Source organism: Oryzias latipes, chromosome 1 (genome assembly GCF_053564925.1).
Source record: "Oryzias latipes strain Hd-rR chromosome 1, Olatipes_Hd-rR_3.1".
NCBI lineage: Eukaryota > Metazoa > Chordata > Actinopteri > Beloniformes > Adrianichthyidae > Oryzias > Oryzias latipes.
Window position 1 is genome coordinate 30593738 of NC_136237.1, and position 26252 is coordinate 30619989.

A 26252-nucleotide genomic window follows, 5' to 3' on the forward strand; every position below is an offset into this window, starting at 1 on the left:
TTTTAAATCACTTTTTGACTTTATTGTATAAAAGATCATTAAGCAGCAGCATCTACTGCATGTACAGAATTACTAAAGAGGTAAACCAGAGGAGCATCTGTGGCACCAGCTGTCTATGTTGTAGATCAATAAAGCGTATTTTGAATTCTTCATCGGAATTCGTGGTACAAAAAGAAGCACATAAATGTATTCACTATCATTTTCACAAAAACATGTACAGACTTGTATCTTTATATACATAGTAATAAATATAAGCTTTTGACATATTTTGGAATGTACCCTTTTTAAATAATATTTAACTGCCTGTAAACACAAAAACACAGTAAAGATGCCTTCTACTGAGCTCTAAATGGAAATACGAAAGCAAAAACCGCAGGCGGGTTAGAAGGTGAGTCAAACAAAATAAAGCCCCGGTACACGAGAGGGGAGAAGCATCAGCTCAGCTGCAGGAAATTACCAGCTTGCCTGTCTCAGCCGTTTAGACGTCATGCTGAAAAATTTGGGTTGCTTTTCAATCATCCACAGATCCTGGGGCGCTCGGCTTTCAGCCGTTTATGCACAGATGGGAGTGTGTACTATCTGTCATGTTTGAATGTAAAGTGGATTCTTGGGGCTACATTAGCCCCACATCTGTCAGCTCTTGACAGGGTGCTTGATTTGACTCTTACTGAAGAACACGCTTTATACCAGCACTGTACAAAAAAAACCAACAAAACAAAAGACACAGATGTACAACAACGAAGTCATTGTGCGTCATTCCAGTCGTAAATCTAGTCACAAACAACGAGTAAGAATACACAAGTTTATCTCCTAGATTTATATTCCTCCTCTCATCTAATACTTGCTTCAAATCTAATAACCCTCTGAACATGACATCAAACAAAATGTCAGCGCCGTTGGAATTGACATGATTAAATTCATGGTCTCATTACATGGTCTGCTGTGTGCTCCGTCCAGCTGTAGAAGGAAATGGCGCAGGCATCTGTACGGGGATGTGTGTGCGACGATGAAAAGGGAAACGTGGATAAGGAGAGTGAAGCAGGGGATTGAAAATGTGTGGAGGAGGGAATGTAGGAAGGAAGATTCTCATTTAAGATAAGGGACTCCTTGCGGACTTTGAAGACAGAACAGTTCTTTTTACACAAACATCCACACAATGGCTTAAAGACCCACTGCAATGAAAATCACAGTTTCAACATGTTGTTGGGGCAATTTTCTAATGAAGGACATTCATAAAGAAAATTAAAATTGCATTTCAAACTGTTGTGAATCAGGAGCAGATAAAAAAATGTCCCCTTGCTCTGCTCCATTCTGATGAATCCATTTGCAGATGACTAGCTCCATGTAAATCTTCGTTTTCCTCATCTGAGCAGGCATCTGCATCAAAACTGTACGGCTGGAAAGCTCTGATATTGCTTCCCAAATATCGTTGCACTGGTAATGTTAAGCTGGGTTTGTAAGGGGCTGTAAGCTAGTGGCAGAAAGTGAAAACAGAAGTTTTTTTTGGGGGTAAAAAAAGGCGCAATTATAATTAAAAGCCCAATGGGAACGCTCTTAAAAATAGACCAAAAGATGATTGTAGTGGGACTCTAACATTGAGAATAGAAAAAGGTAGCTGGTAGACAAAAAGGCTGAACTGACATGGAGAAAAAAATGGCAACAAAAAAACAAGATGGCAATAAAAACTCATTAACGTTGCAGACTAAATCTTTTTCACATTTACAAACTTTGTATGCAACAATCAGAAAAGCACAATTAAAAATGAATACAAAAATACGAAGTTTGACAACTTCTTTGTGGACCTTGCAAACAAAAAAAAAGAGGCCTCTCCACCTGGAGAAGCTTCAGATCTGATGCAACACAGGAAAAACGTCAGGCGAAGTACAAAGTGTTTTCTCTGAATGAAGACGCTCGCCATTCTTCAGCGAGCAGCTGTTTTTAAGCTCGTGCTGATTATGTCAAAACCCTTTCTGTCAGAAATGTGCGCACAACAGCAGCCAAGCGGAGATACTCACTTGCCAACTTCAGCATAAAAATACCGGGGAAGGTATTAAAATAACAGCATCAGATAGTGGAAGGAGAGCAGGGAGCATACAGTGAGGCATTCTTGACAATCTCACCCATTTGTCAGCAAAAATAGATGCTGAAAGCAGCTCTGTCAGGGTGAGATAGTTTGTGTAGAGGAAAAAATCTAATAGGCAGAAAATCTAAAGTTGTAAGACAGCAGTTCTGTTGTACTTGGATAAAAGCAGCAGATCTGTTTTCCCTGTGTGTGCAGGTGGCAGCTCGGTCCTTGCTGGAAGTCGCTCAGATGTGAACATTTGTCAGGATGCTGAAGTCAAACTTCAACACAATTTCTCCCAAGAATATAAATGGTGTGCATAAATATAAAAACAAACCAGAAAGGATGTTTTGTGTGCAGCTGGATCATTGAGTGTTCATAATTTTCAGCAGGGACGATGAAGACAGTCTCTGAGCCCAATCCTGTGCAGTCTGCCATTGAAAGTCTTTTTTTTGTTTTTTTTTTTACAGTCTGACGGTCACCACACAAGCACCTGCCCTGCCCAGACACAGAGGCGCTACCTGAAACACAAAAGAGTAAACAGGAATCACAGATGGGCACAAACAGGAAATCTGACATGCAGCTCCAGTTAAATTGTTCGTATGAGAAGCTGTGCTGTCATTTCTAAAATCCAGTTTTACTCATCGACTGTATATGAGAACTGGAATAAGTGACCAGTGACCAAGCAGGCATTTTTCTCTTAAAGGGACAAATAAAGGTTTTTCTTATTCTTATTGGTAAAATGTAACAGCATTTAATTAAATCACTAAAAGGATTTCGATCTAACAAAACAGTTTTGGACTCAACTGTTTACCCTTTGACAACTTTCTGCAAAAAACAAGCAGAAGTGATGATACCTGGGAAAAAGTAACACAAATCTTTTTTTTTGTGTGTGTGTGTGTTAGTTTCTACCAAATGATAGAGAGCTCATTTTGTGGTTTTGATTTATTCCCATCTGTCTGTCAGCTGTAACACACCCACACCTCTCTTGTTGTCAGCATGGTGCCAGTCTCTAAAATGTCACATTCCCAGCGACTTTGGTGGAGAAACCTTTGAGGCTTTGCAGGAGATGAGGTATAAATGGAAGAGTGATCCAAATACTTGAGAGCTGCAGGAAGAGTTGAACTTTTCAAAAGTCCCCTCAACCTCCTACAGCAGCAAGGACAATATTAGCTCGGGGAAAACACACATTTAAATGACAAAGAAGACTGGTGGAGAGGACGCGGAGGAAGGTCAGCTGCTTCAGATGAACGAGATACAATGTTTGGTATTCTTATCACAACACTGCTTAACAGCATAAAAAACAAACCAAAACTATATATCTGTATGCAATACCTGTGACCACTCGTTGGTTTGAGGGTCGTAGGCTTCCACAGTATTGAGATACACCTGTCCATCATACCCGCCTACAGCATAGAGGCGGTCGCCGAGGAGACAAACGCCAACAGCATCTCGGCTGAGGCTCATAGGGGCTACAGCGGTCCACATGTCTGTCTGCGGGTCATATCTGCAAATACAATAGTGAAACCCACTTTATTCAGACCATGTTGCTTATAAATCAACAGTTTTTGAAACAACATTTTTTTTTTACATCAAGAATCAAAACCCATTAAATGTTCGTGTTTAATTTGGAGCTAACACTAGGAAGCGATACAACAAAGCTGTGCATCATCGCTGGAAGCAGATGGAATCACCACAGAAAATCAATGAAAGCATGACAGCTCTTCATTTCGCTGCAAGTCTCCTGCTGGTGACTGTTTACTGGACCCAGCAGCTAATGAAAAATGTAATGAAATCATTGGGCGTGCAGAGACTAAATTTAAAAAGGACTTTACCAACGTCTGAGGCAAAGAGGCTTCACAAAGATTCAATGAAAATACTAAACACAAATAAAATACTTGGTTTTTGATTGATTGATTTAAAATTGTTAAGAAACAAAAAGATTTAAGCTTAATGTACTGAATCAAAGAACTTCTTTTTTTTCCAGAGTTCCACACCTGTTCTGACAGCGCAGCCCACTTAATTCTGTTTATATGGACACAACAATCCATTTTAGCCTCCTGAAACCCTTAAGTATGCAAACATGGCATTTTGTCTGTCTAAGATGGGTTCAAGAGAAGCCTGGGTCTACGCTAAGTTAATTCTAACTTCCCAACAAAGAATTTATTAAATAGAAAACAACTTTTTTTTTTACTGCAGATGCAGATGTTGAAAAGGGAGATTAAGAACTACGACTGAGACACTAAGAAAACTCATTTCCAGAAAACTCTCCCAACCTAACAAAAACAACAAAAATGACAGCTCACACAGCAAACATGAGAAGAGTAGAAGCTTATCCCTGGAGAACCCAAGAACAATTGTCTTCTGGGCTTTTAAGGTTAATTTGACAACTTTTTTTCATGTTGGGAAGCAGCAATTAACAACAACCTAAAAAGTAAATAAAATAAAAGTAAAAAATAAATAAATAAATACATATAAATATTTTGTTTAAAAAAAGCAGCAACCAAATTTGACCTGGAGGAGTTTTGAGAAAAGAAGTGAGTGTTTGTAAAATAAGCGTCTAATCTTGAAATAGATCACTATGTAAAAGAAAAAAAATAACAAAGTAAAAGGGATTAAAAAAATGGCTCTAAAAAAGCGGCAAAACACGTCTACGCAAAATAGTGTCTCATATTTCCCTGTTTTGGTGGAAAATAACATCATGACACGTAAACATTAAAAAAGCTTTCGAATGCAGCCACACCTTTCCACACAGTCGCTTAGCCGAGAGGCCAAAGACGAAGCTGGAGCATCGTGACCTCCGATGGCGTACAGGAAACCATGCCACGTGGCCACACCCACACCTCCACGCCTTTTAGCCATGGGAGCACAGCTGTTCCATCTGTACATAGTGTTCAAAACCATCAGGAAAAAAAACCAACAACACAAAAAAGTAAAATATTAACTTTGAAAGAGCATTCTGATCTAATAAAAGCTGCATTTATAACATTTTTTGCCTTGGAAAAGATCTCAATCATCTCATTTAAAATGTCCCAGTTTAGACGATAATATTAAATCACAGATAAATTCTTTTTTTCCCCCAGATGGTTTTAAAAAGTACTTTTAAAGATCCAACTGAAGAATGCTTGTGGTGACTTCATACACAACCGTGGTGGATGGAGGCTTGTCTTCAGATGCAATAGCAGACAGGAAATAAAGCAGCCAAAGGAAATTAACTGCAGCCACTGCAAGTCGGCTGTCTGACCTGTTTATGTGAGGGTCAAAGCACTCGACTGAACGCAGACACGAAGAGCCGTCACGACCTCCCACAGCATACAGCCTAAGAAACAAAACCATTATACCATAAATCAATGCATTCTTAGAATTGTAACAATTTGAGACATTTTTAAGTTGTCAGAATAAGCTAACATTCATGGGAATCACTGAGATATTCCATTAAAGGTCCTGATTATAAAATATTTATTCAAAAAGTGATCATTTATAATGTTTATGGCATCAGGAAATAACATAACCATGCGATCCATTAATGAAAATAATAGATTCTCTAGAAAATGACAGCAAAAACAAATAATGGTGACCATTTTACATTACTGCATGGTTTAGCAGCTCTTTAAATCACCTTTACTCCTCCAGAGCTTAAAATAATTCTGTTTTACACTATTCTTTTTTACGTCTCTCGCACTGATTGTCCAAACATCACCTATGAAAACAAAGATTTGGTCTTTATTTCTATTTTTCCATTTGATTATATTCGTAGGTTTGTTATAAACTGGGTTTTTAATGAAAGGTGGAGAATCTGTTACAAAACTGTCACCATCAAAGAGCTGTCAGAAGGGAACAACTTCAGAAAATTCCTTATAAAATGAATGTTCTTTTTAAAGTTCATTTCAAGTTTAAAGAAAAATAATGCAAACATATCAAACTTGAGTGAAAAAACAATTTCATTTGCCTTCAGTTCATTTTTTCCTTTTTCTTGGACTGCTTGACAGGTTTTTCTTCTAAATCTGTGCATTTAAGCAGACTAAGAGTCCTTTGTAAATTCTTTGTACAAGTTTTATTCCTAATACTTTTAATAATTTAATTTTGGTTTAACTGAAATATTTGAACATTTTAAATTCCATCTTGGCATCATCGTTTTTCTTTATGCAAACTTTGTAGATCCACACAAAATTTTCTCTCCAACCAGCCTTCTATTTAAACGACTTAATCTATTAAATCATTATTTTTTCCAAAATTTTACCTAAATTTAACCATGAAAGGTCAACTGTCCAATGAAACAAATAACAGAAGGTTCAACACGAGGAAAATACTGAAACATTATATTGGCTTCATTATTTAACTAGCATATTTTTCAATTTTCTTTGATAATCTAATCCAGTTTAACTAAAAAGCTTCTAAAAATAATGTTAATGGTATTTTAGCTCATGTTAATTCTGAAAGTTCGTCTCTAGTTAGAATTCAATGTTTTGTTAAAAAAGGCACATTAACTTTATTTAAAAAGATTGACTACAAAACCCAGATTAAATCAAGAGGATATTTTTCCTCTGAAGTCCTACAGAACGTTGTCTTTTTAAATTTATGAGCAGAAACTGATTTAAATTCCTCAAAGGAGGCTGATAATCATATTCATATACGAGTCAACTCCCTGTGAAACATGTGATTTTCTCTTATCATGCAAATTTTATTCATGTAAGTCTTTATTTGTCACCAGGAAAGTGATGATTTAGAACTTAAGTGTGGTCCTTTTTTTTTCAGCAGCACAAAAAAGGAATTCTAGTTTCCAATGTCATGCAGTTAGGAGGTGATTTATCACATAAAATTCAAAGCATATTTCCAAAATAAATAAAAGGATTTTCTCCAACTAAATATTGCATGCAACCTGTTAAAAAAAAGTCAGGAAAGCAAATATTTCACCTACTTTCCATTGAGAACAGCAACTCCAACTGTGCTGCGAGGCGTCGCCATGCTTGCTACAAAGCTCCACTGACGAGCTTGGGGGTCCCACCTGGAAGACCAAACCAACACTTTACAGAAGAAGCCAAATCTGTTCACAAACTGAAATCTTTCTCTAAATAATGCATTTTTATTACTGTCATGCATTAAAAGTAAACTAAAAGAGCGACAAACCTGATGACATTTGGTAGTAAAGTTAAGGGGCCCCATGTCTAGAGTAAATGCCCACAAGTTAAACATCACTGCAAAGTTTGTGCTCACCTTTCAACTGTACTGAGGTAGCTCCAACCATCATGTCCCCCCACTGCATACATGGGCCCCTCTAAAACAGCCACACCTACGGCGGCAGATGTAGATCACTGTCAAAAAGCAGGAAACCTCCTACAACCTTTAAAAGCACGATCTGTGACTTCATTCCGTGCGCAACCAAATCCAGGGCATTAAGACTGCAGGGAATTATCTGCCAGAACATCTGCGCTTCCAGATGCGTCTGAGTCCTCGTCTTCGTTCCACAAACACATTTCAAAACACGTACAAGCAGCACAGCAGGTCTTAGGAAAACGTGTCAGAGTAACAGTAGGCTTCAGAGGTGATTTGGGAGAACGATGTGTTTTTGTGCTGCAACACTAAAGTGTCTTTTTCCTCTGCAGAACTAATATCAGAGGTGTGGAACATTAATGAAATGCTGATGAAAAGTCCTCAAGTTTAACCATTAAAGACTTACTCCAAAGTGTTCCTGGTGGTCTTTTAATTATGATTATGCCATTTTAAGCCAAAACAATAAAGAAAAGTATAGTTTTCAAGGACATGGATTCTGTAGTGGATTAGAATTTTGCCTCTGAGTTGAGGAATGGAGCAACACCGCCCCCCTTCCCCTCCCTGTTGCAGAGGAGAGCAGGGAGGTCAAATCCTCAAAAATGCAATTTTAAGCCTGAATATGTCATCAGAGTGGGTCTTTAACATTTGGTTTGTTGTGAAACAGATACGTACCCAAACCGTGCCTGTGTGTGGACATGGGCGGCATGACGCTCCAGGTTTTGCTCTGAGGACTATAACACTCCACGGTGTTCAGAGTCTTGAGTCCATCTCTGCCTCCGACCACATAAAGACGGCCGTCAAGCACAGCGACACCAAACTGCAGTCGTCGCCCGCTCATGGTTGCGACCTGCCTCCACGTGTCCCGGCGCAGACAGTACTGTTCAATGTTTGTGGCACCTGGATTTAAAGAAAAAGAAGAAAAAGACAATAAATAGATGAAGAATGATTAGGAGCCGTTTATTTCAGCACTTTTTAGGCCAGAACCATGATTCTGCAGCTGCAGAACTATTTGTTCTATTTGCATATCATTATGTAAACAACCGTTCAACAACATGTATTATGCATGATGGGCTGCACTGTTGCACTCCGACACATTTATTCATAAGCCTATGCATTTTGCAGCTCCTGTGCAGACTAAAGTGCACGCCATTATGACTCTTTCCACAGACAGCTGCTCTCATCTGATGATAACTCTATAGCATTAATTTCATTCCTTCATGAAGGACATTTAATGATTTCCTCTTGCAGGGCTTTTGATTAGTGTATTTTTCAGAAAATCAGTCGCGTTTTTTTGCATAGTTTAGTCAGGTGGGCGATACTCAAGAGCGACTGATGTGTTAATTTGAAAAAATAAAAAAATTGGCTTATATATCCATTATTTTCCCACTAACAACCACTAGAGGGGACTGTAGGTGTGTGTATCAGTATTTGCTCCTGACAGCACCACAGAAGAAGAAGCACCGTCCAAAACAAACATGGAGGACAATCTGGTTGTTCTCCTGAACTTTATGGTATTTTGCTGATTTGCATCGATACATTACTCTTGTTTTTTTATTTTTCTTCTTCTCAAACTATCGAAGAACAGAAATTCATCAAACTAGGTTATAGAGACACGGAAATAGCGCTGATAGCGCCGTCATTCAGACGCAGCTCCTGCAGTATAGAAAGAGAAAAAAAGACGGCATAATCTGTACCCAGACATGGAAAAATGATTATGGATACTTTTGTAGAGCTATTCAAAATATATAAATCTGATCTCTCCACGTTCTCCATGTCTTCCATGCATTATAAATGAGATGTATAGTCAATGCTTCATTGTAGGGATGAGGCCTAAAATTGGATGGTAGCTTCTCCCACATGCAACTAGAGCGTCTAGTTTATGTAAACATTTTTGGACAAGCATTAAGGATGGAACTTGATGCATGTCAAAAAAAGATGCAAATGCAATTTGTGTGAATGCATCATTACACCGGGCTAGGCAGTTCTGTTTAGAAGTGTTTCGCTTTTCTCCCAAAAGTGTGATTTTTATTCCTGAGTGACTTATATATGTTGTTTTCTTTATTATGCATTTCTTGGCTCCTGTGGCTTTTGCTCCGTAGCAACTTATATTAAAGACTCCTTTTACTCTGCACTTCGGAGAAAGGTCAAGGACTGACCCCACAACTCCAGTCTTTTATACCTTTTGAGGCGTCCATCCCCCCGACGGCAAACATGGCCCCCACGGTGGCTTTGCGTGGCCGCGTGCGGGGACTCTGCAGCAAGGGCTGCCGCTGGGGCAAAAGATGATACTTCATCCCCTCCATCAGGAGTCGCTGACACTCCACACTGTCACGGAGGAGCGGATTAGACTCCAGGTCTGCCAAGAACTGCACACATGGGGGGGGGGAGATTCACATATCAACACACTGGATCTTGTGAAAATGATAACAACATAATCACAAGGTGAAAATACTGTAGAAAAATATGGATGCTGGCCAACTGGATAGTGTTGGCTAACACGTTTTCTGCTCCTTTTGAAGAGGGAGAGGGGTGAGAGTTTGAAAAAGCCTGTTCTTTTATCGATTCAGAGATTATATCAGATCACACCAGCAGCTATTAGTGGCCCCTCTCCTCTCTGGGTCTCTTACATGCACAAGCATGTACACACCAATCATCTGACACACTAGAACTCTAATCTGTTTTCAACATCTCATCAGCGCTCAAGTCAATACCCTCTAACCTCATAACACACACACGCGCGTGCACACACACACACGAGCACACAAACAACCGGAGGCTGCAGCATGAAGCCCTCGATCCGCCAGACTGTTTCTTAAAATAAATCTGGAGGAAACGGCTGCCTGTGAGAGACAGGGTGGCAGGAGACAAGTTCTCCCTGAAGGCAAGAATTACATGATTTACATTTAGACAGGAATGTGATTGTGTGTCTTGGTGCGCATGTGTGGCAATAGGCAAGCAGTTAGGATTACCTGGCATATCCAGCAATTTTCAGGTTTTTCAATTTCTGTGCGTCTGCACTTATTTGTTTACTGGTTGAACTCTCTTGAGCGAGGCTCCAAAATAAATAAATAAATAAATTCCAATCAAACAAAACAATCGTTACATTGGACGTCTTGCTTTCCTTTTTATCCCCCTTCCCAGTTCGCCCACCGCCATCAAAAGGATTTGGTCACTGGATGCAAAATCTAATTTGGATACAAGAACTGGAGAGCATAAAACAAGCATGACAAATGGATAAGCAGCTTTCACGCAAGGATCACCCCGCACTTCAGTTGTACACAGGCGCAGTCGTTTATGTGTGCATATTTGCTGAAGGACAGATTTAGAAAAACATTTTTCCTTCCCCTTGTAGTCATTTATCCATCGTGCTGTGACAGGCTGCATGTGGAGGGGTGAGATAAAACTGAATACATCAGGTGTCCCACCTTCTGCTCCCCGTCCTCTCTTTACAGGGCGGCTTGCAGACGCTGCGTTATCCTGGTGCTTGAAAAAAAGACGACGCGGGTGCTAACCGCTTAAAACAAACACACCCACAGCGACACAAACACCTCCCAGGTGTGCTTTTAGTTTTGCTTTAGGCGCCTCTTCGCCTGTCTGGTAAAAGAATTTTCCCTCTAAACTAAAATCAATTTTATAATAACAATTGGTTTTCTCATTGCTGTCATATGACACCCTTAAAGTAGATGCCATTCTAGATGATATAACGTTCCTGTTCATTCCGATTTGACTTTTTTTCCTAGATTGGTAAATTCATTTAACATTAGGTGAACATTCTTTGGTTAACTGATTCTCTTTGCCTTGACCCACTTTTACCAAAACAGAATTGCAGCTGACCGAGTGCGTCACTCTTACAGTCAAGCAAAGGTTTGGCGCTCCAAAACCAAAGATCCACATCTATATGCTGTGCTTTATGTGACACTAGTTATCGGAAGTCTGGATTAAAGCTGTTAACTTTGAGAACTAATAGTATCCGCATCAGTAAAAGCCCAGTAGCCAAGATAAAAAGCTGAGTAATTGGTTGATGAGTATTGATTGGAAGACTCTGGAAGGTTTATATGCAACTCTACTAGTATTAGTTTCACAAGGCTGCCAAAAGGAATCTGTATTTCATTGTAAACACTTAATTGTATTTTGTCTGTATTTTTTACACAAGTGATGCAGCAATAAGAGATAAAATCCAAGAAAAGCTCTGATTAATGACCATTTTGAACATTTTAGCCACCTATAACTTCAAATGGTCAGAAAAGAAGTCCAAATCCAATCCTCTTTTGATCTATTGTAAAAGCGTTCCCAGCGGTCTTTTAACTGTGATTTTTCAGTTTATAGCCCATTTAAAAACATGTGTTGACATAGTTTCGGCAGAGGGTCAGTGGTTCATTAGACATTTGTCTACGAGATGTTAGCGGGACTGTCAGCAGGGAGCAACCCTGGCTGCACCCTGTGCCCTCTCTGTTGCTGAGAGCTCTCGGTGTAACCCTTGTGCTATCCTAGGCACTTTAACGTTGGGAGTTGGGTCATCTAGACCCACTAGACAGTGCGTTGACCCTTTTTTCTTCAATGATTTGTGATCTTCACTGGTGTCCATGGATTACATGAAATCTTTCCACTTTTATCCACCTTTGTCATGGTAGGAATAACACGTCAAGGTAAGGGTGGGGTCATCTAAGATAGCACAAGGGTTAAGCGGAGCGAGGAGCTTTTTGCCTGCTTAGCCTATTATCTACGTCACAAAAAGGCTCTTCTTCCAACTTTTTTGTATTCGCAAGGATTTGCATAAAGAAACACTAAGAAATGCTATTTTGAGCTTCATTTTCTTAATATATGTCCTCCATCATGAGAAGAATTCCTCAAGAACATGCTAAAAACACCACAAACACAATGTTGTGTAGTTCTTGAGTAAAGAAGAAGAACAAGTCCAGACACAAGCAAAATCAATATAAAATCAGCTTAATCTTCGCAGTGTCCACCATATATACCTATGATGTGACACTTATGCACCTGTTCCATAACAACTCATACACAGTAAACATGAAAGCTGAATTAGCTCTGAGGATATCTGGCATTTCATTTTATTGCTAATCTATTAAAGTATAAGCAATTTTCTATTAGAAGTTCAGTTCACACGGCTTCCATCTTTATGCAGACTCATCTGAACTACATCTAAAAAAGAAGATAAGACGGTTGTATTTTTTGACTAGAACGTCTGTTCACAAAGAATATCTCTGCTTTGTATTTTTGAAGTAGCTCTGGAAAAATAATGTGCAGAGATCTAAAGATGTATTTTCCTTGTTGGGCTATTTGGAGTTTTAGCTTTTTTTTCCTAAAATATCAGACTTAACGTCTTCTCTGGATGCTAGTTTAGAAGCAAAACATCAATAAATAAGAAATAGAAGATCTTAGGCTTAAAATTAATGTAAAAATCTGCCGGTTTTAAAATTGGACACAATCATCTTCTATTTGTTTGTCAATGTTTTTCAAAATGTGCATCTATGAATTTTTGCAGCTCTTACCTGTGGTTGCAGCAGCGGTATTCTGACGTGAGCCAGCAGCAAGGGAAGGTGGAGATGGCGGGTGGGAGCGTCATGAGAGACCCAGGTTAACAAAGAAGTTACCACCGTTTCCTCGTCTGGCACGTTGATGTCATCAGATTTGAGCAGTCTTTCCATTTCCTCCACAGGGAGGAGAAGAAACTCCTGGCCTCCGATAACATCTAAAAAGTGCTCCTGGTGGATAAAAAGTGAAATTTAGTGATAGGTAGACAGGGAAAGGTACAGAAATCAGGGGAATAGCATGAAAAACAGTTGGAAAAAAACACATCAATGAGGTGGGAGGCATCAGGAGAAAAGAATAAAAAAGTTTGACAAAGCAATAACGACTTTAATAGGTAAAAGATAAAAAAAATGATGTAAATAAAGACAAAGGCAAATGTGTAGGTCTAAAGTGTTTTTTTATAAACAGTAAATTATTTGATCAACAAATGGTCATAAAATGATCAAAATGGAATATTTTCCAATTTTCCAATATTACTTCCTATTTTTCCTTAACTATAGACTCATAGCTAAGAGAATCATTAATTAAATGTGACCTTCTTCCTACAAAAACATGCAAAAAGCCTGGGAGAGTTCGACTCCCATCGTCAACAAGGCAAGTGGGTTTTTCCTTTGCAATTTTAATGACTGAGATTTAGGTCGGCAACAAAATTTAATGAGTTCCCTCTCAGCCGACGCTTCCGCTCTCAATTAAAGTTTTGTAAAATCGAGCTCGATGCTTTTTGCACAATATTGTTATAAGATAAAGATCTAAGGAAACTCATAGAAAAGCCACAGAAAAGCCGTTTCTCAGCTCTTACACTGGTGGAGAAGTACACACTGTGTAGCCTTTAGTTTGATGAATCCCAAAGACTGTAGCGTTCATGTAAATGATGTGTTTAATGATGCGCCAAACATCCAACCAGAGGCCCTTTTACAGTATCATAACTGACTATTCCTTAGAAAGAAGGACACATGAACATTGCTGCTGACAAAGAAAGATACAATAGCAACACAATAAGAAATGACTAAATAAGGGGTTAAAAAAAAGAAAAATCCAGTAAATAAAGGAGGCTTTTCACTGTCACCATGGCAACCCTATTCTAAAAAGCATCTACTGTCACATACTGTCAAGAAAAATCCTGTCTGTGACCAACACCTAATAAAAGAAAGATGTATGTAAAGAAGACAGTTATAAATAAACTAAAATTAAATGGTTAACGTGAGTGTAATGTTTCCCCAAAAAACGCACAACCATTAATTTTTAATCCTGGTAATTTGTTTATTTGCTCATAATGACTTCTAAGGTGACCTAGAGCTGAGACTACAATTTAAACAGGCTGTGCTGTCTGCTCCCACCATGGTGTAGGCGTGAGCAGCTCTCTGCAGGTCGTTGCAGCCTTGAGCATCGGCGTAGGAGCGAATGCCGAGGCAGTTAGACGGGTGGAGCTGTTTCACAAGGAAAGAACAGCAGGCTTGGACAACCGAAGACAACTGCAACAAACAGGAGGCTGACAACAGAGACTCGATGGTGTCCTCTTTTAACTCGAGCCGGCCTGGCCAAGAAGAACAGAGAAAAATCATGTTGTTGTAATCAGAAAATCTTATACTTCTCATTAATTATGCATACAAGTTAGAATATCTGAAGCAGTTTTGAGTGGCCTTTGTTATTAGTACAATAATCATGGGTCTCCCAAAGGTATAAACAGCTACGACACATCTATAGGTCACCTAAAACGCTGATGATGTCACACTTTAAGAGCACAATGATAGTTTTATAGGTGGATTCAAGTAACATAGTGATATGTGATGACGCTATAGCAACAAAAATGTTCTTTGTATGTCTCGGGCCGATAAATACGTTAACTGATTTTTGCAGCATTACGTTCAATTAATCTCGTTTTTATCAGAAATCTCCAATCAAAAAGAATTAGTACATAATAAAGGAAAGTAGTATAAAAAGTTAATAATTGTACACAATGATGTACAAATAATGAAGGAAACGTAGGTATGTGTGCATACCTGTGTATGCATACTGAACCAGGACCCACAATGCATCAGGGTCTACTCCTTCCATCTTCACCTCATCCTGCTTGGCTTCCCTCACATCACTGGTAAACATGGCTGCAAAGTAATCTGACACAGATGACAGAACGAGCCTGGGGAGGACAGAGAAGAGACGCACAGCTGTTACAGAGGAACAGACGACCTTTTGGTTTCTGTTAGATTTTCAGTTCCTGTAAGCATTGCTTAGGCAGCTTTAGCTTAATCTGCGTTGGCCTTTAATCCGTTACGATAACAATTACATTAAAATGAAAGCAGCTGAAAAACCAGCTTGTGGATTTTGTAGATATTTAAAGTGCCACTCCAATCATCTTTTGAGTTATTTTCAAAATGTTCCCATGAGTCTTTTAATTATGATTGTCATTTTTAGTCAAAGTCAGAAATCCTGTGTTGTTTTTTGGGACATACAGCAGAGCTGCAGTAGTTTGTTGTGGGCGGGACTGTAAGCGTGGAATAAGCCTTCCCTCATTTCCCATCATCCCTTTGTGTAAACCCTCCCACTAGCTTATAGCCCCTCACAAACCCAACCATACATTACCAGTGCAACAAAAATGGCAAGCTATATTGGAGCTATCCAGCCGTACAGTGTTGAGCCAGATTTCAGCTCAGACAAGGAAAATGAGAACGTACATGGATCTATTTGTCTACAACTGCATGCATCAGAATGCAGCGGAGCAGGGAGCTAGTGGCCCACCACTGAAGATTTTACTTAATAACTACAATCATTTCCATTCCAACATTTCATTGGCGTGGGTCTTTAAATTTTTTTTTAATCAAGCTTCACATTCACAAAACTTCTGTGAATAAAAAAAGTCCTAAAGAAGGCTCTCTCCTATTAAAACTGTACGTTATCATCAATACAGAAGATGAACAATTAAAGGGACAATGATTCCTTGGTCTAATTATGGCGGAGGGGTACCTGATGTGAAACATAAATATCAGTCACGTCGAAGCCAACTGTGACCTGGTTTCAGCTTTGAGAGGACTGTATTCCTTTCAACCAGTGATGTCATTCCACTCTTTACTATTGATTGCACCATTAAGACACCACCTTGATGATCGATTACTGCTGAACTCCTTTTCAGGGAACTATAGAAATACCCTTTAGATTAACCGATGACAAAGAATAGTGGCTTGGAGACAACTTCAGACGTGATACAGCAGCTTTCCTCACCTCCAAGCTGCACGTCCTTCCGTGTTTGAGACTTCACGGGGGAGCAGAATGGGTTCGAGCATCGAGCGTGTCTAAAGTATATACACATGAGTATAACCTTATCGCTAAGTGTGTCAGTGAAACCTTGACAAATAGCCTGGAGCAGAGACAAGCTTTGTACCTGTGGTGCGTTTGTGAGTTTTGTGCAGACAAAAATGTCAAAACACTCTACAGTCAGCAGGAGGTTTTCCTGCAAGATTTCAAATACAGCAACCCTCCACCACCACCCCACAGACTCTAGCTTTCATGGGGCCTCCACCTTGTTAGGAGAAACAAAACCAACATTCAGAGAAAGGTTATAAGACACAAAGGACTCTGCTGAAGAAAGACAGGACAGTCAGAAAGCGTCACACAACAGAGACAGCAGCGAGACGACAAAATGCCCGAGGACAACAAGAAACAGAGGAGTCGATCTCAAGAAAGGAGGGTAAAAGCTGACAACTGCACACTGACAACTAGTGTGAGACTGAATAATTGGAACAAGCACTTCATCTACCCTTGAATACAGTGAGCGAGGAAAATAATAACGAAGCCACAAGGGATGTATGGTCCCGTGACTTTTTCTCCAAGCACGCCAGTGTGCAGCTGCTGGTCATGACACCCATGTGGCTCATGGGATTGCCACATGTTTGTGGGTTTGTGGAACAAGCTGGAAAAATTCAGAAAATAGAGAAGTTGGTCAGCTCTGTAGCATTATGTTTGTTGTGTGGAGCCAAAAACAGCAGATAATCATGAGTCTTAGTGGACAAATGTATGCCCCCGTATGCATGGTTATAACTTAAAGACTCACTTACATGAAAAACGGGTTTTTGGTGTTTTTAACATGTTCTTGGGGCAATTTTCTTATGATGAAAGACATATAAAGAAAATTAAGCTTAAAATTGCATTTCTAAGTATTTCTTTACCCAAATTGTTGTAAATCAAAAGCAGACACAAAAATGCTGTTGGAAAAAGCTTGCCAGTGTGACGTACAAGTTACAATGGCAAGCCACTAGCTCCCTGCTCTGCTCCGTTATGATGCATCTTCTTACAGACAACTAGATCCAAATACGTTTTAGTTTTCCTCATCTGGATCAAAACTGTACAGCTGGATAGTTCTAATATTGCTCGCCATTTTTGTTGCACCAGTAATTTTAGGTTGATGTTGTGAGGGGCTGTAAGCTAGAGGGAGAGCACGAAGACGGATGAATGATGGGAATAGGCCGGGCTAACACCAACAGTCCTGCCTAAAACTCAAATGCAAATTATTAATAAACTCCTGCCACCCCGCAGAAACTGTCCTAGAAAACGACACACTATGACTAAAAACTGCAAAACCATTTTTTAAGGACCACTGGGAACACTTTTACAACCGATCAAAAGATGATCGGAGTCAATCTTTAAGTCTGTGTTTATGGCATTATGGGATACAATGAACTGTTGAAAATAGCAATTAAATAAAACAAAGATCATGAAAGATCTTGAAAGCCATCACATACGGTAAATGGCGTATATTTTACAGTCACAGTCCCATTTGACCATTCACACACACCGATGACGGCTTCGCCAAACACTGGCACCAAACACTGGAACCACCAGGAGTGATGTTTTGCCCAGGGTCACTTTATTTTTATTTTTTTTAAACTTGTCCTGTCCAACAGCTGGGCAGACAGATGAGAGCTGAGGCCTCTTGTGTTGGACATATTTTACTTTAACAAGAGGGGTTATTAATCTTCAGACAAACCAAAGGCATGACTGAATAAACCCCTTTTGTAATTGAGACCAAACTTTATCAATTTCAATTATGTTTGAAAATCTTTGGTGTTGGACCGGACGGAAAAGGAAAGGAGGGAAGAAGAGAGAGGGACGTTAGAGAGAGGGGGGGGGGGGGGGGGTGATAGTGGGAGGGGGGGATAAGACCATGAAGCAGCATAGAGCAGACAAGTTTACTGGTTGTTTATCATTACGGCAAGGCTCAAATGTAGTACAAAAAGGGCGGGGCCTGTCCACACACACACTCAAATGTCATCAACACACCTGCTAGCTGCAAAAATGTCCACATGTCAACATGTACACAAAACAGATAGTGTTCACGAATGCATACCTATGCCTTTAAACCAACTAGTGTGAAATCTTTCATTCATTCAATTATGCAAACTATTAGTGCAAAGGTGAGCTAACACCTGTGCTCAGGTGAGTGTTTATGTTCTTCTAAAATGGATGGTGGAATGTGAAAAGAAGGAGGAGGAGCGCCCAGCCATCCCCACACCCAGACCCCCGCCGCAGCAGCAGCGGCAGCCAGAACCCCCCAATGCCACACGGCAGCAGGCAGGGGACAACCGCCCCCCGGGCGACCAAATCCGCCACCCAGGCCAGGACCAGCAGGACCGCCGCGAGGCCCCCAGAGCCAGAGAGCAGGGAAGCACGGGGGAAAGAGAGCGGCGCCCCAGCCCAACCAGGAGAACAGCCCCCCCGCCGCACCGGAAGAGCCCAACGCAGGGCCCGACCCGAGAAGGGCACCCACAGCCCCAGACGAGCACCCCATCACCACCCAGGAGTTCCGGGCATCCCCCCGCCCCAACCCCAGGTACGAGTCAGGACCCCCCAAGGGAGACCCGCTCAGCGCTCCAGGCAGCCACCCATGTGTGAAGGCCCGTTCACACCGGGACGAATTTCACCGGTGATTTTCGCCGACGTTTAACGCCGCGTGACTAAACAAAGGGCACCAATGAGAGTGTGCACACCGACGCGAAAAAACGGCATGCGTCAAAGCGTCAAAAAAAAAAACGCCTCGGGTTCTTTTTTTTTTTCGACGCGTCGCGTCGAAATCTATTCGACCAATGAGAACGGCGCTTTTGCACACGTGTCTGGAGCTTCTGAAGTTACAGTAAAACACAACTTGGGGGCACTCAAACACAAAACTGCCTTGCTGAGCACACATACCAGCGAAGAAGATAGACGCAGAGTTGCATCTACACAGCCACGAAGAAATAATGACGGACATTCTAAAATATCCCCGAACCAAGCACCAGTTAGAGCTACTGGTGCATGAAATATTCACGTTTTCTTTGTATTATTCTGACAAGCGCGTAAATACTTGCTCTCTTCTTCATAGTAAAAAGCGACTTTAAGAAGCGTAAATTTGCGCAGCGCCACCTTGTGTACAGGAGTATTTCTGTTTACATTAAGCGCCATCTAATGGCAGGGAAGGAAATTGCATGTTCGCTCGGCTCATCGTCAGCGAAAATCGCCTGGGTGTGAACACAAAAAACGTGGCGAAAAACGCTGGCGAATAACGCCTGGCGAATATTCGTCCCGGTGTGTACGGGCCTTTAAAGTGCCCAGGGTCACTTTAACACATGGCTGAGTAAGGCGGGAACAGAACCTGCAATCTTCGGATCAGAGGTCGACCACTGCTGCCATATAGACAAAATACAACATGATGGGTTTACAATGAGGTTTTCATGCACCATGTGTCAAATCTCTATTGAAGTGGATCCTTAATTCACAGGAAAAGTTCTGGACAGGATTGTGAAGTTGGGTCACGTTTTGTCATGTGTGGGTTTGTGTGCTCTACATTTTCATGAGTATTTAAAAATGTTGCTCTTTGCAAAACTTTGTGACTTTGATTAATTTAAGGAGCCCTCTGAAAATTGCAAAGAAAAAATTAAAAAAGAAAGAAGAGGACAGAAAAAAAAGATTAAGGTTTTATCCTAAAAACAGGAGGCTGTACAAATACAAAGAGTTAATTGCCAGCAGACCAACTTTAATAAACGCACAAGTCTTAGGCCCCGTACACAGCGGGACAAATTTCGCGCGCGATTTTCGCCGACGTTTAACGCCTCGCGACTAAACAAAGGGCACCAATAAGAGTGTGCACACTGACGCGAAAAAACGCCACGCGTCAAAAAAAAAAAAAACGAACCCGAGGCGTTTCTTTTTTTTGACGCGTCGCGTCGAAATCTATTCGACCAATGAGAACGGCGCTTTTGCACACGTGTCTGGAGCTTCTGAAGTTACAGTAAAACACAACTTGGGGGCACTCAAACACAAAACTGCCTTGCTGAGCACACATACCAGCGAAGAAGATAGACGCAGAGTTGCATCTACACAGCCACGAAGAAATAATGACGGACATTCTAAAATATCCCCGAACCAAGCACCAGTTGGAGCAACTGGTGCTTGAAATATTCACGTTTTCTTTGTATTATTCTGACAAGTGCGTAAATACTTGCTCTCTTCTTCTGAGGGAAAAGCGAGTTTAAGAAGCGTAAAGTTGCGCAGCGCCACCTTGTGTACAGGAGTATTTCTGTTTACATTAAGCGCCATCTAATGTCAGGGAATGAAATTGCATGTTCGCTCGGCTCAAAAACGCTGGCGAATAACGCCTGGCGAATATTCGTCCCGGTGTGTACGGGCCTTTACTCCCACATCATTAAACAGCAAAGAGCACATGTACAGTATACACAACAACGGCAGAGGGGTTGTTACCGGTACATATGGTTCTCGTGCTTGATTTTGTCAAATGGGACAGAAGTTGAAAGCGTTGAGAGAAGAGGAATGTTCCTGCTGGTATGTGCAAACCAATGGCCATATGCCAAAAGCAAACACAAACCAGAACAGGATATTGTGGGCTTTAAGGCAGATGAGTGCTGTGTGGCCCACAAGAGACTGCTAACTATAGTTCATGTGATGCAGAAATATGACAAAAATAGAAAGGACTTTTTGTATGTTGTTTTGGAGCTGCTGCATTTAAAAAAAAAAAAAAATGCTTTCCAGACGTGACACTGCACATCGAGTGTCAACTTTTTTTCCAATGACAGCTGCAGATTGACTTATTTAAGTTAATAATATACATTCAGAGACTGTTTAGTTGTTGTGCTTTCACCTGTGGGCAGGTATCCTCCTCTCTCCAGCCACAAGGATGACGTCGCACAGCTGTCTTGACCTCAAATAGCCCTCCATCTTGCGGAACGTCACGTCAGCATGAGACAAAGCGGTGAACATGCAGTCCTCTGGCTCCATCGACACACATGAAGACAGTGTGGCACTGCTGTTGGACGTCCTGTGAACGCAGGACAAAGAGGAAAACAAAGGGATGTTTCTCTGTTGTTCAAAGGGGTGAAAGGAAAGTCTAAGCTGCTTAAGTCCGTCTTGACAGACATCAGAATTTTTTTCTCATCATGTTCTTAAGCAAACTCCTTCTTATTTGATTTTAACTGGGTTACTATATGTTGCCAGGGGCATACAAAAGCCTTTTTTGATGGTCTAGTTACAAGCTGCAAAAGGAGAGACAAGTATAGAACACTTAAAAAGAGAACAAGCCAATTAAAATCAAAGCGGGAGCTGAGCTCTAAATACACTGTAATTCACCCCGTTTCATTTAATTGCAAGCAGTTTGGGGCTTGAGTGCGGCAGTAACACATTAATGAACAGACTTCCAGGTAGGGTCAAACCTGCATAAAACAAAAAAAAAAAAAGCAAAGCCGGAGGTGTGAGTCCACACTCTGGTTTTGGGTTTCTTAGAAACGAGGACCACAGCTACTCAAGAATTTTCCGCCGCTATAGCTCCCAGAACAGCACTTAACTTATGACTCAACACTGGACTTTTATTTTATTTTTTTTCCCCCCCCAACAACAAAAGTGTCAGAATTGGCCCAGAATAACATAAAACCAACACTGGAAAATGACTGCAATTCCACAGACGGAAAAGATATAAATCACTTTTAGATTTCTGAAGCCTCATGGTGTGATGGGGCTCCATCAAACTGTGATAAACTACAATTTTCCATTTATTCTAACCAACAGAGAAAGAATGGAAACTCGTTCCAAGTATTTGTTGAGAATGAAGTTATTTGAATGTTTTATTCTGAAAGATAATAAAAACACTCTTTCCGCATTTATTAGTGATGTTTGTTTCTCTGAGAAGAGCCAAAAAACAGTTAAGAGCAAAACTGGTGCACATGGCGTGCACTTACTTTAGTCTTTTTGCTTGCATGTGTGCCTTGAATCTGATATGTTTGTAACCAGAGTCTTCCTCCTCCCTTCCTCTACATTTCTCCTGTCTCCACTTTTACATCTGGAGCTAATCTCATCATTCACTCCCTTCATTCCACCTCATCATGTCATCCTCTTCTGTCTCAATTTCCTCTTTTCCCTATCCAGATCAAACCCTCAAAGGAAGCTTTTTTGGCGAGCTTTCCTGTCCTCGAGTGTGCAGGGGTGTGTGTGTGTGCATGTGTGTATATAGATGAATGGTGTGGCTAAATACTGCCAGAGGAGATGACTTTGAAGTGGGGGAACACTGCCTTCCAGTTCCCCCGAACGGAGCCTGGTGGGCACTCAACATAGAACAGAGAGGTGGAGAGGACGAGTGGAAAGAAGGAGGTTCTCACCAAGCAGACAGATTGTTAAATCCCTGCATCAAGCTAGGACAGTCCGCCAACTGTCATTCTCCCTCCCTGCTTCACTCTTTCACACCCACACACACACTTCCATGGCTATTGACAGGAGGAAATAGAGAGGCCAAATGAATGGTGCAGGGTTGGGCGTGGATGAACAGGAGACAGAAGGAGGGAGAAGAGGGTAATGAAATAAAGCACAGCAGGATTAAACGGGGCACAGCTTGGTGTAGCCTCAAAAAAAAAAGGGGGGGGGGGGGGGGGCTTGAGCGGAGCTGAGCCCAGCAGAGCCTTAAGACATTTTGAGATTCCATATGCATCGCTTCCCACGATCCCCTTCAGAAACATGGCACCCTGGTTCTTGGAGTACGCAGGAACCCTCAAAAGAAGAGGAATGGGTCGCACACACAACTGCACAATCATCCATGTAAGGAACCCAAACCGCACGTACACTAATCTCTGCGTTGGTATGGCAACCACAAGATGTCCAAGGCTTTATGCATGTAATTCAAAATGTGTTCTTTTATTTTTGTTTACCTACCGGTTTTACGCATGTGTGAGGAGTAATTTGCTCTGCCTAACACCCATTATAATTAACGAAGATATGATTTGAAACTTGACACAACAGTAAACCATAATCATTTACTGTTTCCCTCGTAGAAACTATATCAGCAGTGACAATAAGAAAAGTCTTAAAAAAGAGACTTATCTGAGATTAAGGAAAACTAGGAGAAAACATATGAATAGTTGTCTTTAATACGAAGACTGCATAAGGAATATATATATATATATATATATATATATATATATATATATATATATATATATATATATATATATATATATATATATATATATATATATATATATATGCAATTACAGTCTTGCATATTGAGTCATAGTCAAAATAGTACTTTTCGATGTAATTCTTTTCAATTTTTGTAGGTTTTTCACATAAAAGTAGTAAACGATTAGCATCATCCAAATCAGACAGTAGAACTATTTTCTTCAGTTTCCACTTTTCATGTGAGCGGATTATTTCCACTAACTTAAAAAAAGGACCACATTGGGGAACATTTGATGTCGAAACTTTTCCAAAAGTTACTATTTTTGACTTTTGTAAAACAAAATATAAAGTATTTTTCACAGCTTTTATTAATACCATGACACTATAAAATCTCCATCTCCATCCTACCTGCACGAACTCGTGTCTGTTTCCGGGTGGTTGTTGTTCTCCTCCGCGCCCACAGCCGCCGCCAAGGCAGCCTCCTCAGGCTCCGGCTCAACCACGCCATGAGCCGACGGCTCGGCTACTAAGTGGGGCATCGGGGCCTCGACAGGGGGCTCCATGTTTGTCACCTGGCGAGGGCGACGGGGGAGCGGAGGGGACACCCACGAGCCTCTGCACTCTGGGTGGCTGAAGGAGCGCGTGCAGGAGTTCCCCGTGGCTCCGAACGTCGCTCCCCCCGGACCGCTTCGACTCCCCGCCGATTCGGCAAACTTTCTGTTGCTGCCGTTGCACAGGTTCGAGCCCGCGCTGCCGCTGGCCACCAGTCCGCTGTGGCTCCCCGAGCTGTGGTTCAGACTGGCTGAATTGGAGTTGCTACAGCCGCTAACGGACGGTCCTTCCCCGGAGCTGCCGCCCGTCCTCCTCCTGGCGAGGTAATCTCCCACCGGCGGGGAAAGAGGCGGAGGAACCGCGGGGTGACCGAACCACCTCCATCGGATCCTAAGGATCTGCTTCACATCGAACTCCTTCCGCGAGGAAGAGCCCGATCCACTACACGACATTCCAGGGCTATTACACGAGGAAATGGCGGGGGGAGATCCCGTGCCGTTTTTTCCACCGATGTGGCTGCACACGCGTCTCTCTTGGCAACCGTGCGCCCGGTAACCGCGAGTCGAGTGAGAGAGCGGAACCACGCGGAGTATATGGACCGAAAGCGGAGCATGACAGAGAGAGAGAGAGGAAGGGAGGGAAAAGGGGGTCTGTTTAGAGTTTAAAAGAACTTAAAACTCCAACCAGACATGAGAAAGGGCATGTCCAAAGTCCGGCCGTGGGTCAAATACAGCCCCTGTTTAAATGTTCAGTGGTCTATAGGCTTCTTTCATAAAGTCAATAATATGCAGCCTCCAGCACTTTCTAAAAACTGTCTGAGGCATGTTGTTAATTGAATCTAACCAACCCATTATCAAATCGTTTCAAAATAAGATAAATCGATAATCAATATACCATTTGGATTGACACATCGTAGGTTCATTTTACTGAGGTAAAAATGACCAAGTGTCATCACAATGGACAACACACACGTGATGGCAGCAAAAAATGATCAGGCCATCATTCCAGTCCTTTGTAGCACTGAATTCTGCAGTCATGTGACCATACAGTGTGGTAGAATGTTCTAATGTCTCGTTTGCATTATTTTGTTGTGGAAAAACAACAGTGAGCTGAACTTAATGAAACTGAAATGTGAATGGTGCCATTAAATCTTGTTTACTTGTTTGCTTGTACACATTAAATTTACATGTGATTTGGAAAACTTCACCTGTTCCCCTGGTCGAACCTTTCACTAATGATGTCCTGGATCGATATGAGGTCGGATTGACTGGATTGAATAAGATCCTTCCAACTGAGCTAATATCGACTATGAAACAGATCAGCAACCACTAATTGTGACGTGAATCAAATCATTGTTTAAATGAATCATTACACCCCTAGTAAAAACATATTTAGATTTTCTTTGCGACGAAATGAAGAGTAAGGCATTGTATTAAAATGTTCGTCACACACCCACTCCAATGAAAATTGTGTTTTTAACATGGCATTTTTCTCACGATGGAGGACATACTGTAATCAAAGAAAATTAAGCTTAAAATTGCATTTCTGAGTATTTAAATAGTTGGGAATCGGGAGCAGATGAAAAAATGCTGTTGGAAAAAGCTTGTAGCTGTAATGTAGGTGCAACAATCAGTGGGCCACAAGCTCCCTGCTCCAATCTATTCCGATGCATCCACTTGTAGACGACTAGATCCATACGTCTTCATCTTCTTTGTCCGAGCTGACATCTGGCTCAAGCTGTTCGGGACGCAGGTGCCAACAGTTTCACCCACAATTTAGAGGCAAATTTCTAATGTACTCCTGCCTCTCTGCAGAATCTATGTCGAAAATGACACAGGTTTTTGATATTTCCTAAAAATGGAATAATCATAATTAAAGCGCCACTTAAAGTTGATAAACTTCAAATTTCATGGATTCAATGGGTCATGTATTGTATCTAATTAAAAGTATAATTTGCATTTGTCTGAACATGTATTTATATGGATATATATTTATTTTACTTCAATTTTTTTTTTCTAAACAACGAATGACTAATCATCTTAAGCTTGGTATATCCATGACATCTCTCTTGTTTGTCTTCTTTTGTACTTTTTTTGGGTGATATTTGCCTAAAATAAATCTGTTCCAAATCAGTTTCAAATAAGTTAATTATTTTTATTCTTTTCTGAAGTAAACTGGATTTTATAATGAATTGATCCTTTTTGCCTTTCTGCTCTCTTCCACCAAATATATGTAATACATAATTATACTGTTTATTTCTAAAGGGCAAAAGGACACTTTGGATGCACTTAGTAAGATGTTCATCCACAGCAATCATTGAACATTCTTAAAGATAACCATAAAAAAATGGAAGAAAATCATTGTTTTATCAATTTTATCAACCCTCTTGCTGTTT

General features: G+C 40.9%; 1 protein-coding gene across 1 annotated transcript; it reads right to left on the minus strand.

The window, feature by feature from the left end:
* On the minus strand, positions 1-26039 carry LOC144991180 (kelch-like protein 5). Its single transcript, XM_078945028.1, has 13 exons — positions 23714-26039; positions 21006-21182; positions 14884-15020; positions 14221-14417; positions 12844-13056; positions 9513-9699; positions 8006-8230; positions 7277-7352; positions 6981-7067; positions 5307-5381; positions 4806-4943; positions 3398-3569; positions 1-2583 (listed from the first exon to the last, which is right to left on the minus strand). Exons 1-13 carry the CDS (start codon positions 24307-24309, stop codon positions 2527-2529), a joined length of 2337 nt encoding a protein of 778 aa, XP_078801154.1. The 5' UTR covers positions 24310-26039; the 3' UTR covers positions 1-2526.
* Between the last annotated feature and the right edge of the window lie 213 nt (positions 26040-26252).